The 18,570-nt window shown below is 34.4% G+C and overlaps 2 protein-coding genes across 2 annotated transcripts in view; both read left to right on the plus strand.

The window, feature by feature from the left end:
- LOC107664887 (pendrin-like) overlaps positions 1–6,387 on the plus strand; it is a 9,047-nt gene extending 2,660 nt beyond the window's left edge. The window contains exons 7-21 of the mRNA XM_016455574.1: positions 212–364; positions 501–583; positions 899–1,046; positions 2,448–2,561; positions 2,650–2,727; positions 2,842–2,937; positions 3,199–3,305; positions 3,715–3,784; positions 3,903–3,995; positions 4,092–4,187; positions 4,340–4,576; positions 4,856–4,910; positions 5,022–5,167; positions 5,957–6,040; positions 6,144–6,387. Coding sequence (XP_016311060.1) covers positions 212–364; positions 501–583; positions 899–1,046; positions 2,448–2,561; positions 2,650–2,727; positions 2,842–2,937; positions 3,199–3,305; positions 3,715–3,784; positions 3,903–3,995; positions 4,092–4,187; positions 4,340–4,576; positions 4,856–4,910; positions 5,022–5,167; positions 5,957–6,040; positions 6,144–6,167 — 1,584 coding nt within the window. The 3' untranslated portion in view covers positions 6,168–6,387. The remainder of the gene's footprint in view (positions 1–211; positions 365–500; positions 584–898; positions 1,047–2,447; positions 2,562–2,649; positions 2,728–2,841; positions 2,938–3,198; positions 3,306–3,714; positions 3,785–3,902; positions 3,996–4,091; positions 4,188–4,339; positions 4,577–4,855; positions 4,911–5,021; positions 5,168–5,956; positions 6,041–6,143) is intronic.
- A 5,163-nt stretch (positions 6,388–11,550) lies between these two features.
- The window catches only part of LOC107664888 (chloride anion exchanger-like), a 22,507-nt gene continuing 15,487 nt past the window's right edge, over positions 11,551–18,570 (plus strand). Inside the window, 13 exon segments of the mRNA XM_016455575.1 lie at positions 11,551–11,681; positions 12,338–12,477; positions 12,943–13,053; positions 14,075–14,235; positions 14,316–14,480; positions 14,778–14,930; positions 15,203–15,285; positions 15,784–15,931; positions 16,017–16,130; positions 16,823–16,900; positions 16,989–17,084; positions 17,329–17,435; positions 17,634–17,703. Coding sequence (XP_016311061.1) covers positions 11,551–11,681; positions 12,338–12,477; positions 12,943–13,053; positions 14,075–14,235; positions 14,316–14,480; positions 14,778–14,930; positions 15,203–15,285; positions 15,784–15,931; positions 16,017–16,130; positions 16,823–16,900; positions 16,989–17,084; positions 17,329–17,435; positions 17,634–17,703 — 1,557 coding nt within the window.

The raw sequence follows: 18,570 nt of genomic DNA on the forward strand, positions 1-18,570 counted from the left end.
TAAGAAATCAGGAAGGGGGCCAACACTTTTTCACACCACTGTATATATATATATATATATATATATATCACATTATATAGTATTTTTTGGTATAATTTATATACACTTTTATAAATATAATACATTTGATAATAAATATTACATTTTATAAATATAATAACTACACTTTTAATAAATTATTATTATTATTCATTTATTTTTCCACATCTAGACTATCATTGATGTAGGCAGGAACATCAACCAAACGAACATTGCGGACTTGATTGCTGGATTACTAACAATCTTCATTGTTATGGCTGTGAAAGAGATCAACACAAAATTTCAGCATAAAATCCCAGTGCCGATTCCCATAGAAGTGATTGTGGTATGTACAGTTTTCCCACAATTCTCCCATACAGTCTTAAAAAAAAAAAAAACTTGTAAGCCTGTAAGCCTCTGACACGAACATGATTTTTTTTAAATAATGACTGTTGTTACCTTTCAATCTTTTGAACTGACAGACAGTGATAGCTTCAGCAATCTCTCATGTGATGGACCTAAATTCCCAGTATGGCACCAGCATTGTCCACAGCCTCCCCAGGGGGTAAGAGCACTTCCTGTGGCATTTCCTGCTTCCTGATGAGGGCTGGGTGCACATTCAGTCGCTTTATATTGACATTATTATTATTATTGTCCTTGTAATGATTTTCAACAGAAATGTTATCTCTAGAACAATGACATTGACAGACAGTTTGTAAGCCTTATCCAATAATAACATAAATCAGTATTATGGTAAAAACAATAGCAGCCAGTACAGAACCTGCATGCATCAGAGACGACAGCATAAAACACTCATAGTACAAGTACAAAACTGGTATGTGAATCTGTAGTAACTATATGTCTGCTTGTGTTTGCACAGGTTTGCACCACCACAAACACCAAATATAGCACTTATCGGGAACATTTTGGGCTCTAGTTTTTCCACAGCAGTGGTTGGTTATGCAGTAGCAGTCTCAGTGGCAAAAGTCTATGCAGCAAAACATGATTACACAGTCGATGGCAACCAGGTATACAACAATTCTGTGTGAATGTGTGTCTGACACTCAAAATATGCTTTAGTCCAATGGCTACATTAGCATGGGAAAATAAATAACACCTAAATGGTTTGGGCTGAACACAATGCATTTTGTCCTTTGCTGGTGGCAAAAACAGCTGAAAACTACAACTTTAGTTGGTTTCTTGCAAGAAATGTGGGTGCTATTAACAAGTACTGGGGGAAGAAAAAGAGCAAGGGTGTTTATTTTAGTGTGAAGTATTTTTTAAGTATAATAAGGGTCAGATCAGCACTTTCCCACTGATTGAAAAATTACAATAATGTGAGGGAGAGCCAGAAAGAACTAGTTGGCCTTTTAAGGTCACCTTCACCTGCCAGAACATAACAAATTTGCATTTGCAACAGCAGCTGTTATTTTTTTCTAAACTAGGCAGTGCAGCATAGATCTTTAGGGCACAGCTACAGTTTTGTTTTGTCCTTAAAGATTCTGCTTAGGGTTTTGTTCAAAATGTATTTGCATACTGATTTGTGACTGGTCTTAGTTGGCCTTTCAAGGATGTTTTTTTTTTTACCTGCCAGCACAGAACGAATCTGAGTTTGCAACAGCGACTGTTATTTCTAAACCAGACAGTGCAGAGCTTTAGGGCACAGCTACATTTGTTTCATTTTGTTTTGTTTCACTTTGTGTTTCGCGCTTTGCTTCAATTTTTGCTTTGTTTTGTTTCTTGTTTGTGTTGCTTTGTTCCGTTTCGTTTCGCTTTGTTTTCTTCGCACTTTAAACAAAACAAATCCTTAAAGATTCTACAAATGTATTTGCATACTGATTTATGATTGGTTTTAAGGTCAAGTTCACCTTCCAAAGCCAAATGAATGTAAGTTTACATCAGCAGCTGATATCATTAAATATATGCATTATATAAACCATGCTGTTTTAGGGTACAGATACATTTGTTTTGTTTCGTAAGCACTGTAAACAAAACAAATATTTAAAGATTCAGGTTAGGGGTTTGATCAACATTTATTTGCACACTGATTTGTGATTGGTATTTAAATCTTGGATTACTTTTTTGTTCAGTGGATACAAAAAAGTGTGATGACTGCATTGCTGGTGTTTAATTGATACTTTTAAGGTCACTTTCACTTTTTTGAGTTTGAGTTTGCAACAGCCGCTGATATCATTTCTAAACTCGGCAGTGCTGCGTAGAGCATTAAGGCACAGCTACATATCTTTTGTTTTGTTAACACTGTAATTTATTTGCATAGTGATTTGTTATTGGTCTTCAAATCTTTTTTGCTGTTGTTGTCGTCGTTTAGTAGATACCAAAAAGTGTAATGACTGCATTGTTGGTGTTTAATTGATACAGATTAATTATAAACTGCCTGATCTGGTTTACTACCCTATTATTCCCATTAGGAGCTGATAGCTTTTGGCATCAGCAACATTTTCGGAGGATGTTTCTCAAGCTTTGTGGCCAGCACTGCATTGTCACGAACAGCAGTGCAGGAAAGCACAGGGGGGAAGAGTCAGGTAAAATGCACATGCTCTTACTCCAGCAATTTCACGTGTGTATGTGTGCAAACACAGTACTCACTGTTCTCTCCTCTCACTGTTGCAGGTTGCTGGCATCATCTCAGCTCTGATGGTGATGATAGTGATTTTGGTCCTTGGGCCGTTTCTTCAGCCTTTGCAGAAGGTGTGGTGTGCCTAATGTTTTAATAGAGAAAAAGAATGTCTTTCACTATCAAAATGTCAAATACTTGCAATATTCTTCATGCAACTCATGATGTCACCCCTCTCTGCCCCACAGTCAGTGCTGGCTGGCATTGTTATAGCCAACCTGAAGGGCATGTTCATGCAGATCTCTGAAGTACCTGTACTCTGGAGACAGAACAGAACAGACTGTGTAAGTAACATCCCAAGACTGATAAATGAACAGAATGAGATGAGTACTGTCAGAAAAATAGTCAACAAAATGAGACTATTTTAAACATCAGATATGAAAGACCGTGTACAAGTATTACAAGTTTCTGTAAAAGGTCATTATAACATTAATTAGTGTTCTGATTACATCAAGCAAATGGAATCATGTGAATCATTTTATTTGTATAAAAAAGAGATTATACTAAATGAAATAAGAGCATAATGAATCCTTATACTTCTGCAGCTCATCTGGATAGCTACGTGCCTGGCATCCATTGTGCTGGGTTTAGATGTGGGTCTGCTGGCTGGTCTGGTATTTGAGATGGGCACAGTGGTGGTCAGAACACAGTTGTAAGTAGCACATTTGTAAGGATATCAAAGCATGCTTGAGTGTGAAGTACGCAAAACTGTTTACAATTTTTATTTGACACAAAGCAAATTCATTCTTTTTTTATTTAATTTTGTTTTTAGTAAGATTTTGGTATATTTGTTGAGAAATGTGACAACTGCTTGTTAATCTGAATTAGTGCAGCTTGGTGTTTATGATATAACTCAAAATATGAGTGTTAATATTATCAATAATAAGGGCATCATATTAATGTTATCATATAAATGTTTGTTTTGTAATATTTAATAGAGTATAAAAGAAAAGTCCCTGTTAAAAACAAATTATACATAATGTAAATCAATTGTAAAAGACATGTATTTAAAGATTAAACATCATAATTCACATTATAATGGTTTCTCTTATTTCATTCAGCCCTTCTTGTGCCACCCTTGGAAATGTCCCAAATACTGATATCTACAAAAACATGAAGGACTACAAAAATGTAAGATTTACATTTTTAATGTTGTCAATAATCAGTAACTGGCCACAACATTTATGAACATATATATATAACATTATACATGTTTTAAATTAACAAAGGTATTTCCCCAAACTTTCAGATTGTTGAAATTCCTGGGATAAAGATTTTTAAGTGCAACTCACCCATTTACTTTGCAAATATTGATTACTTCAAAGAGAAGTTGAGAGAAGAGGTGAGTTTACTTCGCTGTAGTTCTAAATTCTGAAACGATAAACTATAAGGTTTGAAAAGAAAAATGGTGTGATTTAAAGCTGATTAATTCTTACAGGTGGGGTTTGATGCAGTGCGGGTGTTCAAGAAAAGAAATAAAGCTTTGAAGAAGATTCACAAACTCATTAAAAAAGGAAAACTACAAGCTACAGAGGTACGTTGTGCACAGCAGTCTGGCTAAGTATGTGTAAATCCCAAACATTAGAAACTTTTTGGAATGCTTTTCAAGAAAAAACTTATTTTGATCACTGACCTGAGTTTATGACACCACATTCTGGTCTTTCCCATATCTGCCTTCCTTCACAGGATGGTTTGGTACCAGTGGCCTCACTGGGAGTAGAAAACAAAGCCTTTGAAAAAGTGCAGGTTCCTGAGCTGGAGGAAGGGGCGTCTCAGCCAGACTCAGAGGTGAAAGTTCAGGTAGACTGGACGTCTGAGCTGCCTGTCAGTGTATCAGTACCCAGGGTCCATATTCACAGCCTCGTGGTGGACTTCTCTGCCGTTTCATTCCTGGACGTGGTAGCAACCAAGTCCCTCAAACTGGTGCGTCATTGTTCCCCTGCAATAATGCATAACTACAATATGATGGTGACCTTCATATAATTGCAAACCTGTATGACTTTCTGTCTTCCACAGAACACAAAAGATTATATTTTGAAAAAAGCGGCAAAGCCTCAGTGTTTTACATACAATGAAAGTCAATGGGGTCCAATGTTCAAAATATCTTCTTTTGGGTTTCAAATAAGAAAGATTTGGAATGATGTGAGGCTAAGTAATGACCAAAACTAAGTAGTAGCTAACTGTCATTTCCCATCTTCACAGACTGTGAAGGAATTCATACGGATTGGGGTTAGCGTCTACATCGCAGGATGTGATGGTAAGGCCTGACTCTATAACAGTATGTTGCAACAAGCTGTTGCTACAAACTGCAGCCTGATAATGGCAGGTTAGGACACGGTGAATAACCTAAAGGGTCCTCGTGTCACAGGTGAGCTTGTCAGGAGAATGGAGGCCCTGTCCTTCTTTGATGAGGAGGTTACCAGAGACATTCTCTTCCTCTCAGTCCATGACGCCATTCTATTCATCCAGCTGGAAACCTCCACTGGAAATGAAGAGGATCCATTAGCTGAGAAGGTAAAATTATAATAGTTCCACGTCTCAACTGTCTCATAATGAAGCTGCTCAATGATAACATATATTTTAGGAGGTGACTGATAAACTTCTTGTTGGTTTATTGAGCCTGATAATCTGGGGGACTGTAAATCCTGATAATCAAAGATACAAGATCTAAATAAAAGGAGTGTTTTGCATATGTTGATATTGCTCAATGAGGAAAAAATAACCCATCTAGAAAAACAGTGACTACTAGTTAAAGTGGCCAATTGTAACATGATGCAACACAACGGATATCATGGATTTTGTTCAGAATGGAATACTATTGTACCGCATACGATATACTGTGCAGTATACAGAGTGAATTCACGTAAATTAGGCCACTTTCTGACATTCAGCAGCCCGATTTATACTATACTATTTTTTTCTTAACTAGTAATATATACACACATATACATACATACATACATACATATATATATATATATATATAGATAGTGATAATATTAAATGTTTCTTGAGCACCAATTGGCATATTAGACTGATTTCTGAAGGATCATGTGACACTGAAAACTGGAGTAATGGCGGCTGAAAATACAACTTTGCCATCACATGAATGAATGACGTTTCAGAATATTATTGTTTTTACTGTATTTTTGACCAAATGCACGTAGCCATGTTGAGCCTAAGAGACTTCTTCCAAAACATTAAAAAAAACTAGTTGTAAACATTATGACACCTGTAGCATTCTGAGCACATAGAAATTCCCAATACTGTGCAGTGTACATACTGTACATTCTCTGTGTTTAGATTTCACAGTTGCAAGACGACAAAGAGCCACTTCCTTTTACTGAAGATGAGGACCTGATTGAGACCTATGACATCCAGCACTTGGTGAGCATCCCGCATCTTTTTATTTCATGGCTTCAGATAATATAATGTTATCAAATAACTCAAATCAACAACCCAACAAACAAGTGTTTTTCTCCGTGTCTAGGCTATTTATGGACTTTCAAACTGAGGAAACACTCCCTTTGTTAAGAATCACTGGGAAAGACATTCATCGTCTTCCTATTCATTTGCTGAGAGTGGGTCAGGAGACATCCTGGGAGGACTGAAAGTGGAGCTAACAAAGACTTCTAAACTAGAAGAGTAACACCAAATGCAAAAGTTAAAAAGCATGTGGTGTTTTCATTTTTACTGCCTCATTTTTGAGGCAAATACAAGACTCCAAATTCATCAGTATCGAGGCCCTTTTTGATAGGCAAACACATTAAATCTGTGTTTCTTGTTGAGAACTGCTCACTGAGTCGTAAAGAAGAGAAACATTTGATATTTGGAAATAGATCACCTGAGAAATAGTAATAATATAGATTGTAGTGTGTCTGTGTGCTTCATTGTTCCATCAGGCTGCTGACCCTGATTTGTTCTTAGATTGGATATCACTATAGTCAGAAACTAAAAAAAGGTCTGTCGTTAATTAATTATTTTTGTGACACATTATGAGTAATGTCAAACCAAGAGAGTCAAGCATAATTAACAGAGCACAACTTATTTCCTGTGTTTATTACAACAGGAAATTGTGGTTGAGCACATCAAAGGGTTTATTACTTTTTTAAAGAGCCAATAGTCTTTAATTGATCAAATTGTGTGATCATAATCTGCTATTGTTGTTGCTCAGAGGCAGGTGGTGTTAAGGACGTGGCATTTTCATTTTATAGACAATCTGATTGAACAAAAAACATTTTTTGTCCATTTTCCTGGAAAAAGAAAGACTAAAGTTTAAAATTGAATTTTGTCAGCATTTAGGAGTACACGACCTCAAAACAAACAGACAAGGACTAAATTGCACAAGTTCAATTTTGATAAACAGTGTTAAACATGAAGAAATTTGACCTATATACACACCATCATCTCATTAAAATGTCTGAAATGTTCCACACACATACACAGAATGGGGAGAGAATGAACCTGCGGTTTGCCTGAGATGAAACAAATTACAAGCTCAACAAAAAAGCACTTGTTTCATTTCTGTTGACATTCCTGTGTTGCTCTATTTGGAGGCCTTTTGTGTACTTATAACATTTAGTAACAGTAACTGAGCACATTAAACACACAAGAACATGAGTGTCTGATACACACACACCTGACCACTCACTGACTGACTGACCCTGGCTTTCTAAGGTACACTGTAATAAGTCTTTGCTTTTCTCTGATCTTTAATATTACTATCAGTGCATTATTCAACTTAACACCAGAATGCACTGTAAGAAACTATCAAAGAGTAACACGTGATTCAGGCTTAAACCAGAACAGCAGGTCACTTCTATTTCAATGACACACCTTTCAATCTATGACTAATTCAATGTTAATGCGAGACTTATGTTGTAATATGTGTCGGGATAACATTAGTAATAGTGAAAGTTAAAATAGATTGATTAATTACTGCGGTGAGGACCTCTTATCTGCAAAGATCGCACTGAGATCATCTTGATAGTTATTTAGGTATAAAGTCTATGCTGTAAAAATCTGTCTAGTGGCTTTCTAAGGTACACTGTAATAAGTCTTTGCTTTTCTCTAATCTTTAATATTACTATCAGTGCATTATTCAACTTAACACGAGAATGCACTGTAAGAAACTATCAAAGAGTAACACGTGATTCAGGCTTAAACCAGAACAGCAGGTCACTTCTATTTTAATGACACACCTTTCAATCTATGACTAATTCAATGTTAATGCGAGACTTATGTTGTAATATGTGTCGGGATAACATTAGTAATAGTGAAAGTTAAAATAGATTGATTAATTACTGCGGTGAGGACCTCTTATCTGCAAAGATCGCACTGAGATCATCTTGATAGTTATTTAGGTATAAAGTCTATGCTGTAAAAATCTGTCTAGTGTACTGATATATAATGATACATAATTTTTCCCCTCAGTGATGATGCATAGATAAATTAATGATAACGATACAAGGACAAAATAATGACCTAGTAAAGAAATGTATATAAAATATGTATCATATTTATATAAAGTAAATATTATTAAAAACAGTACTATAAACATGCACATGTCTGCTGTTATTGTGTCTAATGTATTAATTTATTTTACTGTATTATACACTACCATTCAATTTTTTTTACAATAATTTTCAAGACACTGAAGACCAGTGTCATAGACCCAGAAGACCATATTGATTCCCATTATAACTGTTTTACTATATTTTTGATCAAATAAATGCAGACTTGGTGAGCATTAGAGACTTCTTTCAAAAACATTAGCAAAATCTTACCCCAAACTTTTGTACAGTAGTGTACATTAAATAGCATTTATATTAGTAATCTTTCCCGTTTAATCACCAATACGGTCTTTGTGGGCAACAAGCATATTAATGTAGATCACCACGCTAGAATATAAGATATCAAGCACATATTTACCTGCTATCATTTTACTGATAAAGAGTGGTTGTGCCTGAGCACATCCATGCAGTTATCTGAAGTAGTATTTACAACGTTGTCTCCCAGTGTAACAGACACATCTTATAACCTCTTATATCAAAAAGCTGCCAGTTCTGATGCGAGCTACTGGAGCTGAAGAAAACAGAAGCATAAACTCATTTGATGATAAAAGCTGCCGGTTCAGATGCAAGCAAAAGTCTGGAGCTTCTCATTCACAAATTTGATTAAAGGCCATGATGACCAAATATTTACTTCTGGAGACAACAGAAAATAATGCAAACAGCAAAACACAACTAATACATAAGAAACAGGGTCAAACATGTATAACTGTATTATGTAAATTATATAATGTTAATATACCAACTACTTTGAGCAAATTAAATTGGTTTATTAATGTAAAACGCACTGATAATCATACAGGTGGTACTTTATGTTTGACTTGTTAAAACAATAGTATGCTTTTACTTATAAAAACAATTATATTAAAACAATTTCATTATTTTATTAACAATAACAGTAAAAGCATACATAATTCTTTATAAAACACAATTTAGAAGTAAATTATAAAATAATTTATACTTAAACATTTTCACAAATGTTTTGAATTAAATGCATCGTCTTTTAAATTTGATTCAGGTGACTAACTGTTAACAATTTAGTTTATTAACTGATGCATTTACACACACTTTGTATTGAATTACTAATATTTTTTACAGTGTATGCTCACACACAAACACACCCCGCATCAGAAATGTCTGAATACCAAAAATAGCCTTGTGAGAAATACGTAGGAATCTAATCATACACAGTTAAGGATTTGTAAGTAATTTGGTAAAATGAAAAGAATTTCGAAAAGAATGACAGTCATCCTTGCGCGATGTCTTCCAGAGAATCACATGAGAATGAACTTCAAACGGTCTCCATTTCTAAGGGTCTCTCACAATTACAATGAATTGTGCGTTGTCATTGAAAAAAAAAAAAGCTGCATAGTTTTGCATAATTTCTTGCATAATTTCCTAATATGACATAAGAAGTTCAGGTTAGGTAACAGGAAGTATGGTTGTACAAATTGTACTTATCAGGTGTACAGTACGTCACATCTGCTAAATAACTGCTCACTAAAAATATATATATATTTTTTTTTTTTCCGCCAAGCTACCTAACAACCTTACTCAATACACAATACAGTACGTTCCTTATTGCTTTTGTAAAAGTTAATGACACAAATTTTTATTAAAACATGAATTCATAAAGCATCAGGATATGACATGTAAACAATAACAGAACGTCATTCTGTGGATGCAGCACACACAGTAACTAGGTGAAGAGGTGTTTCACGTCAAAACTGATAATACACATCAATTACTTTAGAACAACTGAAATGCTGTTTTGACCAATCGTAATCCTGAATGGGAACTAATATCAATAAAAAAAGTTCTAATATCCAACATTTTTATTTTTAATTTAACCTTTTCTCTCTTTTTTTTTGACACAATGGAAAAGGAACTAAATCCAAACTAATATGTTTCCCACATTATATCTGAAATATCAAAAGATTTCGTCTTATGAGGTATGAGAGGATTAAAGGAAGCAACCGATAGGTGGTTGGCTTTTGCCAAGTTTTTATCAGAAAGAACAATGGTCATGGATAAGGCGGAGATGTGGCTGGAAATGTAAAGAAGGCATCTTGATAACTGTTAATAATTACAGACAAGGTAAGTTTAGCAATTTATACATTTACATGGTCTTAAAGATCTCTGACAGACCACTGCAACTTTTAAAGCAAAACAGGGACAGCAAATTGGAAATATCTGATACCTCACTGAACAGGTAGGATTATCATATTGCAAACAAACATTGTCGTTCAAAAGTTTGGGGTTGGTAAGGTTTTTGAGTGTTTTTGAAATAAGTGTATTAGGCTCAACAAGGCTACTTATTTGATAAAAAAATACAGTTAAAACAGTAATATTATGAAATATTAGTGTAATTTAAAAGAACAGTTTTCTTTTTTTTTGTTTTTATATATTTTAAAATGTAATTTATTCCTGTGATGAGCTGAATTTTCAGCAGCCATTATTCCAGTCTTCAGTGTCACATGTTGAAAACAGTTGTGCAGTTTAATATGTTTGTAGAAAGCATGATACTTTTGTTTTTAGGATTCATTCATGAATAGAATGTTCAAAAGAGCAACATTTATTTGAAAAAAGAATACTTTTGTGACCATGTAAATATCTTAACAGTCACTTTTGATCAATTCAATGTATCCTTGCTGAATTAAAATATTAATTTCTTTAAAAAAAAAAAGAATTGTAGTATATATGCGAATTTAAGTCCATTCCATAGATAAAAATCATAAATCTGATTTAAAAGGGCAAAAACTATATACAGATGCAAACAAAAAGATAAAAAAAAAAAAAAAAAGATAAAGCTAAATGCTCAATTTTTATCAAAGTTCAAAAGTTAATGACCAGTACTGTAAAACCTTCAAAGGATGCTGGTATTACAGATTAAAAACAATAAGACTGAATGTTATTTAGAGCTGCTGAGCACCAACTATAGATCATGACAACATAACTGCTGACAAAAAGCCTAATTAGCAAGAATAGGTTCATATACAAGGAGACAAGCATTTTAAATTGTGGAAAATCCCATGGAAACATCAATTATATCTTAGAGATATCAGGCTAAATGTGCAGGTTGACACACACATACTATCATACACTCATCATGACAGACATGTGAACTCACACTGTGTAGTTGCATGACGTTTACTCACAGTGCGTTAAAGTAAACACCTCCATCTTACACAACATTTCCATGATTATCAATATAAATACAAATGCAACAAATCCAGCTTGACAGTCGCCAGAGTTGTAGCAGATATTGAGGAATTGCATTTGTTTGGTTGCCTCACACAGATCAGAAGGATTTTTGTCCGGCGCACAATGCTCCGACCCTCAACACAGAGGTATTCAGTGACCAGAGCGCTCTACTCAGAAGACACCTTTGAGGATGAACATGCAAAAGTCTATCGGCAACACAAGAGATTCCTGCACCATGTTATACAGTGCTTCACGTAAGCCTGAACTTTTAACATTTATTAAGCAGTGCAGAGAAATTTGTTATAATTAGAGGCAAGAAATTATTTGAGCTATTTATTTTTTTATTTTAATATTTTTTTTATTTTTTAAATTCTAATAATATTAATAAATGTTATTTTTATTATTAGTACTATATAATATATATGTGACCCTGGAGCACAAAACCAGTCTTAAGTCGCTGGCGTATATTTGTAGCAATAGCCAAAAAAACATTGTATGGGTCAAAATGATCGATTTTTTTTTATGCCAAAAATCATTAGGATATTAAGTAAAGATCCTGTTCCATTAAGATATTTTGTAAATGTCCTACTGTAAATATATTAAAACTTAATTTTTGATTAGTAATATGCATTGCTAAGAACTTCATTTGGACAACTTTAAATTGTAAAGAATAACTTTAAATATTCTCAATATTTAGATTGTTTTGCACCCTCAGATTCCAGATTTTCAAATAGCTGTATCTTGGCCAAATATTGTCCTATCCTAACATATAATACAAATACACTATGACAAAAGCAGATATAGTTCTTTTTTTTATTGAGCAACAGCACTTTATTTGCTGTGAGATGTCTCTAAATTGTTTTTTGTTTTTTTATAAACTGAATTTATTATTTTATTACTTATTTGCTAGTTGTACTTCCGAACGTGCAAAGAACACTGCTATTTCTCTGCTGCCTATCATTGGATGGATGAAAACCTACTCAATCAAAGGCTGGCTGCTGAATGACATCTTGTCTGGCATCAGCACTGGATTGGTTGCCGTGCTACAAGGTAAAATCTTATGAAGCCCTTATTGAAAGTTACTCAACAGGAACATTCACGATATAAGCTCTTACTCAACTCTTGCAATAGATTCATGATATTAGATGAAATATGATATCAGGCCATAAGAATGCAACACTACAGGAATGATAGTTTTATCTCGATGATCTGAGTTCTGTGACTGATGTGAGTGTCTACGCAGTTTTTTATGAGATAACTGGTATGACGAAATAATAATTCTCTTATTTCTCAAAATAAGAGAAAAGTGCATTTAGAACTGTTGGTGAAATGATAAACATATCATCGGAAGATAGCCCAGAAATGCAGTACATATTGAGCAAAGGAAGCGTTTAAGATTAAGAAGTTGACTGACAAATATATAAAAAGGTACATTTTTAGCACATATACAGTATGAAGATTATTTAACGATGCTACCAGGGGTTGGTTAGTAATTATCAATATTTTTTCCCTCAGGGCTAGCCTTCAGTTTGCTGGCATCCATCTCTACCTGGTATGGACTGTATGCTGCTTTTTTCCCAGTCATCATGTATTTTTTCCTGGGCACCTCACGACACATTTCTGTGGGTGAGTACACTTGTGAACAGATTACGTGAACGAGACAAACAAACAACATGTCACTGACACACCAAGCACTGTCTAGCTGTTACAACACCCTTCTGAATATAACCCTATAATTCCATTAAAGTTTATTGTGGCATTGGCTAAATAGTGCCAGGGATGAGTTTAGTAGCCTCTCATTTAGATTTGGCACAGTTGAGCTCAATCAAAATACCTCAGTTCATAAAATCCTCGGCCAGCTATTCTCCACAGCTTCTGCAGCTTCTTTTGTATTTCAGTGGAGAAAGATTGAAATTTCAATCTAAATATCTAAATATGCACTCTAAAAAATGCTGGGTTCAAAACAACCCAACCGCTGGGTCAAAACAACCCAATAGCTGGGTTTGTCCCTTTTTAAACCAGAGCTGGGTTATATTTAACCCAGCATTTTTTAGAGTGTGCTTCAATGGGATATTTAAACATAAAAAAAAACAAATACCTGACAACAACTGTATAATAAATTTTGCTTCATATGTTCAAATCCCACAAGAACTCTCGGGTTAAAAAATACAGTAATAATAACATTATTTAATAATATACAATATTTATTTTACATCTAAATAATATGTATATATGCATGTTTAAAATAAAATATGTTATGATATACTATTACACAATATTATTATTATTATTATTATTATTACAACAACAGGCCATCCATGTTAACTATTTTCTACTAAGTGCAGCTTCTTTTGTACAGCAATGGAAAAAAAGTTTAAAATCTCCAAGTATGCTTCAATAACATGTTGAAAAATAATTTAAAAAAAGAACACAACAACAACATTAGTATCAAATTATGCTTCATACGTTCAAATAGTAGTAATAATAATAATGTGTAATAATATATTATACATAACATTATTATTATTATGCGACAGGCAGACTTTAATCAGACAGACACCAAAAAGAGGCAATTATTTCTGCCTTTTTATGATGACGTGTAATATAGTGTAAATCTACTCACCATTAGTGTTGCTCTTCACACCAGGATCTTTCCCTGTATTGAGTCTCATGGTGGGGGCAGTAGTGACCAGATTGGTGCCCGATGAGGGTCCGCCTGCAAACATCACTGCTTTTGAGGGCCTGACGAAAGAAGAACAGAGAATCTTAGTGTCTGCCTCCCTCACCTTCCTAGTGGGTTTATTCCAGGTACATCAACCAACCTTTCATTATAAAACTTGACTGTTTGCAATCACATCAATGCTTATCTTCATTCTCTTTATTTCTAGCTTGGTATGGGGCTGCTGCAGGTGGGCTTCATTGTCATGTACCTTTCAGATACTCTGATATCAGGATTCACCACCGCAGCTGCTGTTCACATCCTGGTTTCGCAGCTCAAGTTTATACTAGGACTGACTGTGCCGGGTTTCAGTGGACCACTATCCATTATATATGTAGGTCATAAGACATTTTTCTTGCTCCTTGTGGCCATGTTTTGCTTAACTTGCCTAACAAAAGCTACACTTCGAAAATCATCAAATTTCTCTGAAATGTAATAAAAGTGTCTTTTTGTCCATATGTAAACAAAATAAATAAATAATAGTTGAAACAATATTGATCTCGCCCACAAACCCACAGCATATTCTCAGCTATATATTGAGTTCAAAAGCGTTATAGTATTACAAGTTCTATCATTGTTTGTTTGAATGTCTCCCGTAAAACAATCTTTCAGTCTTTTGGTTTCTCTGCAGACTCTTGAGAGTGCATTTACCCAGATCACCTCCACTAATATCCACGATCTGGTGACTTCAATTGTGGTGATGGTGACGGTGTTGGGCATAAAGGAGATCAACGACAGATTTAAGTCAAAGTTACCAGTGCCCATCCCCATAGAAATCATTATGGTGAGTTGAGTGAACCCATTTCTGTAAGTATAACCTTCACCTTTTCTGTAACCTGACATTTAGAAAGGTTATACATCTTTATGACATGATAAAGTTTATCAACCGATATTGATTTGTATTTTCCATACTATCATGCCAATCACTGTATTTGTTAATATTTGTTCAAGTGTATACAATTTTCTAAGTGCATAAGTCCTTGTCTCATCTTATCTTTTGTGTTCAAAGCAAATCTTAAATATCAAAATCATTAAAAGTACTTTTACGTCCAACAGACCGTAATAGCATGTGGCGTCTCCTATGCATTCAACTTCAGTGAAAATCACGGAGTGGATGTGGTGGGGAAAATTCCAAACACGTAAGCATCACAATCTTCATAATATTATAAAACAGTTTTTACTAAGCCGTGATTTAAAGAACCAGTGAAATATGTTTTCCTTCTTGTGTTGACAAATTATACATTCAAAGTTGGGCCATACTGAATGACCCCTTTAAAAAATAATATATGTTAAAAAATAACACACGTTTGTATTAGGGGACGGGGCGTTCTCATTCTAGAGTGCATTCGATTGGACAAAAAAATTGTAATGCAGGATGAGTCATCAATATTTTTGGTTCATTTTTCAGGGAGAGACTTTACATTTCTAATGCATATACCTGATAAAAGTTCATCTTGTCAAATTGTCCATGCATAGAAAACAACAACAACAAATAACAAAACCAATTATGATTGTATGGTTCTAGCTGTTACAGCTGTTACACAGCAACAAAAACAAATCCATATGCTTTAGAGCACAAAGTTAACTGAAGAGAACTGTAGGAGGCATAAAAAATAAACACATTTTCATCTGTCCAGGTTTGAGTCCCCAATCACTCCCAGCCTGCAGGTTTTCCAGATGACAGCAGTGGAGGCTTTCCCAATAGCTATTGTGGGATTTGCCGTGGCTTTTGCAGTGGCTAAAGTCTATTCTGTAAAGCATGACTACGTTATAGATGGAAATCAAGTAAGCCCTGAATACTATTCCATTTAAAATGCAACAGAGAACAGTCTGTGGAAGCACATCTGCAATGACACATATAATCCCGCAGGAACTCATTGCCTTTGGGGCAAGCAACATCTTTGGAGGAGCGTTTAAGTCTCTGGCAGCCAGCACGGCTCTCTCCAGAAGTGCAGTTCAAGAAAGCACTGGAGGAAAAACACAGGTAAACAGCTCGGTTTGCAAGCTTTTCTTATTGGCTGGAACACAAAAATATGATTTTGCATCTGTGGTGTCCCAATTAGAGAATTTGTTTTCCAGCCACAGAGAAATACTGTCCTCTAGTGTTCCAGAAAGAGTTGTAAACAATACAATATAATACAATAGACATGTTGTAAATAATACAATTAACACAATGGTGCCATAAATATAACATCATATTCCTGCTCATATTTATTTCAAAATACTTGTTTTTTTTGTTTTTCATACACTACTGTTCAAAAGTTTGGGATCGTTAATATTTTTTAATTATTTTGTAACTCTTTTATGCTCACCAAGGATGCATTTATTTGATCAAAAATACAGTAAAATAATAGTATTACAACTTAAAATAACCATTTCTATTTAAATATATTTTAAATGTAATTTTTTTCTGTGATGGCAAATTTTCAGCTTGTGTCACATGATCCTTCAGAAATCATTCTAATATGCTGATTTGGTGCTCAAGAAACATTCCTTATTATTATCAATGTTGAAACAGTTGTGCTGCCTAATATTTTTGCAGAAACCATGATACAATAAAACGTTCAAAAGAACAGCATTTATTTGGAACAGAAATGTCCACTTTTTATCAAATGAATGCATCCTTATTAAATAAAAGTGTTAATTTATTAAAAAAAAATTAAATGTACTTTTCAGGTAGCTGGTTTACTCTCGGCCATTATCGTGCTGGTGGTAATCTTGGGGATAGGGTTTTTGTTGGAACCTCTACCAAAGGTAGGTTTTAAATTCAAAGTGTAAATGATTGGCTTTAATAACAGAAGAAAGAATTTGTGAAAAGCTGTGTGGTGTTGTGTGCCTGCAGTCAGTGCTGGGCGCAGTGGTGATTGTGAACCTGAAGGGGATGTTGATGCAGGTGGTTACAGTCCTTTACCTGTGGAAGAAAGACCGTCCTGACTGCGTAAGAGTCTTTGACTTGTCTCTCTAAATGCAAAGAAGGGATTTAAAAAAAAAAAAAGTATAATCCAAGTAGACAAACTTCAAATTTCAGCTTCTTAAAAATGAGAATTACATTTTTAAATTTGAAGTATTTTATCTGAGATAGATAACATCTCACATAATTTACCTTAGAATTGAACTGTCCAATGGTATATCAATGATTTCTGTACTCGGTGTAACGTCCCACTCTTGTCATTTTCCTCCAGATTGTTTGGATGGGGACCTGTTTGGCAGCTATATTCTTGGGGCTGGACTTAGGACTTGCTGTTGGTCTTGGACTGGAGCTCCTCACTGTGGTCTTCAGGGCTCAGTTGTAAGTGCTGACAGATCCAATTAACTAGATGAAAAAATAAAATAAAAAGAATTTGAATATGGTGTAGATATTAGCTGCTTCTTTAAAGATATTGTGACCTGGGCAAAGAAATTAGGTTTAATTTTCATCATATTCGTATTTATAATATATCCTGTTTCTTTTTTGGATAAAAATCAATTGATCTTTTCTGCTCTGCAGTCCACGCTGCTGTGTCCTGGCTAATATCTCAGGGACAGATATCTACAGAGATCGCAAGGACTATGTCAATGTAAGTGTACTAACAGACGCATCCTCTTTGTTCATATTCGGCAACATAATCATTATGTCTGTGGTCTCATTCCTGGATATATCTGCACTCGAGGGTCTTAAAGCGGTATGGCAGCTGTGTTCATTCTGAAAACAAAGTGTCAATTAAATAACTTTGCTAATCAAAGCATGAAATTCTAGTTTGATTATCTGAAAACATCTCTAATGAATCACAAACACTTGTGTTTACAGGCCATAAAAGAATTTATACGCATTAATGTTGACATTTACATAGTAGGCTGTGACCGTAAGTACTTTTTTTTTTCTTTCAGATTGCAGGTTAAAGGGAATTTGTAGTGTATTTGACAATGTTTTCCCTTATCTACAAAGCCACGGCTATTATAATATAACTTAACTGTATGTAATAATAAAGCTGTGCAGTAACTCTCACCTTTGACATGTCGTTTCCAGCGTATATCATAGAGAAGCTGAGGAACTGTACATTTTTTTGATGATGAAATCAAGACGTCTATCTTCTTTTTGACCATCCATGATGCAATGCTCTTCATTCATGAGTCTAGGATGCATTTATTTGATCAAAAATACAGTAAAATAATAGTATTACAACTTAAAATAACCATTTCTATTTAAATATATTTTAAATGTAATTTTTTTCTGTGATGGCAAATTTTCAGCTTGTGTCACATGATCCTTCAGAAATCATTCTAATATGCTGATTTGGTGCTCAAGAAACATTCCTTATTATTATCAATGTTAAAAATTGATCAAGATTAATTTGTTTTTTTTTTCAGGATTCTTGATGAATACAAAATTCAGAAGAATAGCATTTATTTGAAATAGAAATACTTTGTAACACCAAGCCCTACCT

This window comes from Sinocyclocheilus anshuiensis, unplaced genomic scaffold (assembly GCF_001515605.1).
Source record: "Sinocyclocheilus anshuiensis isolate Anshui unplaced genomic scaffold, SAMN03320099.WGS_v1.1 scaffold299, whole genome shotgun sequence".
Taxonomy (NCBI): Eukaryota; Metazoa; Chordata; class Actinopteri; order Cypriniformes; family Cyprinidae; genus Sinocyclocheilus; species Sinocyclocheilus anshuiensis.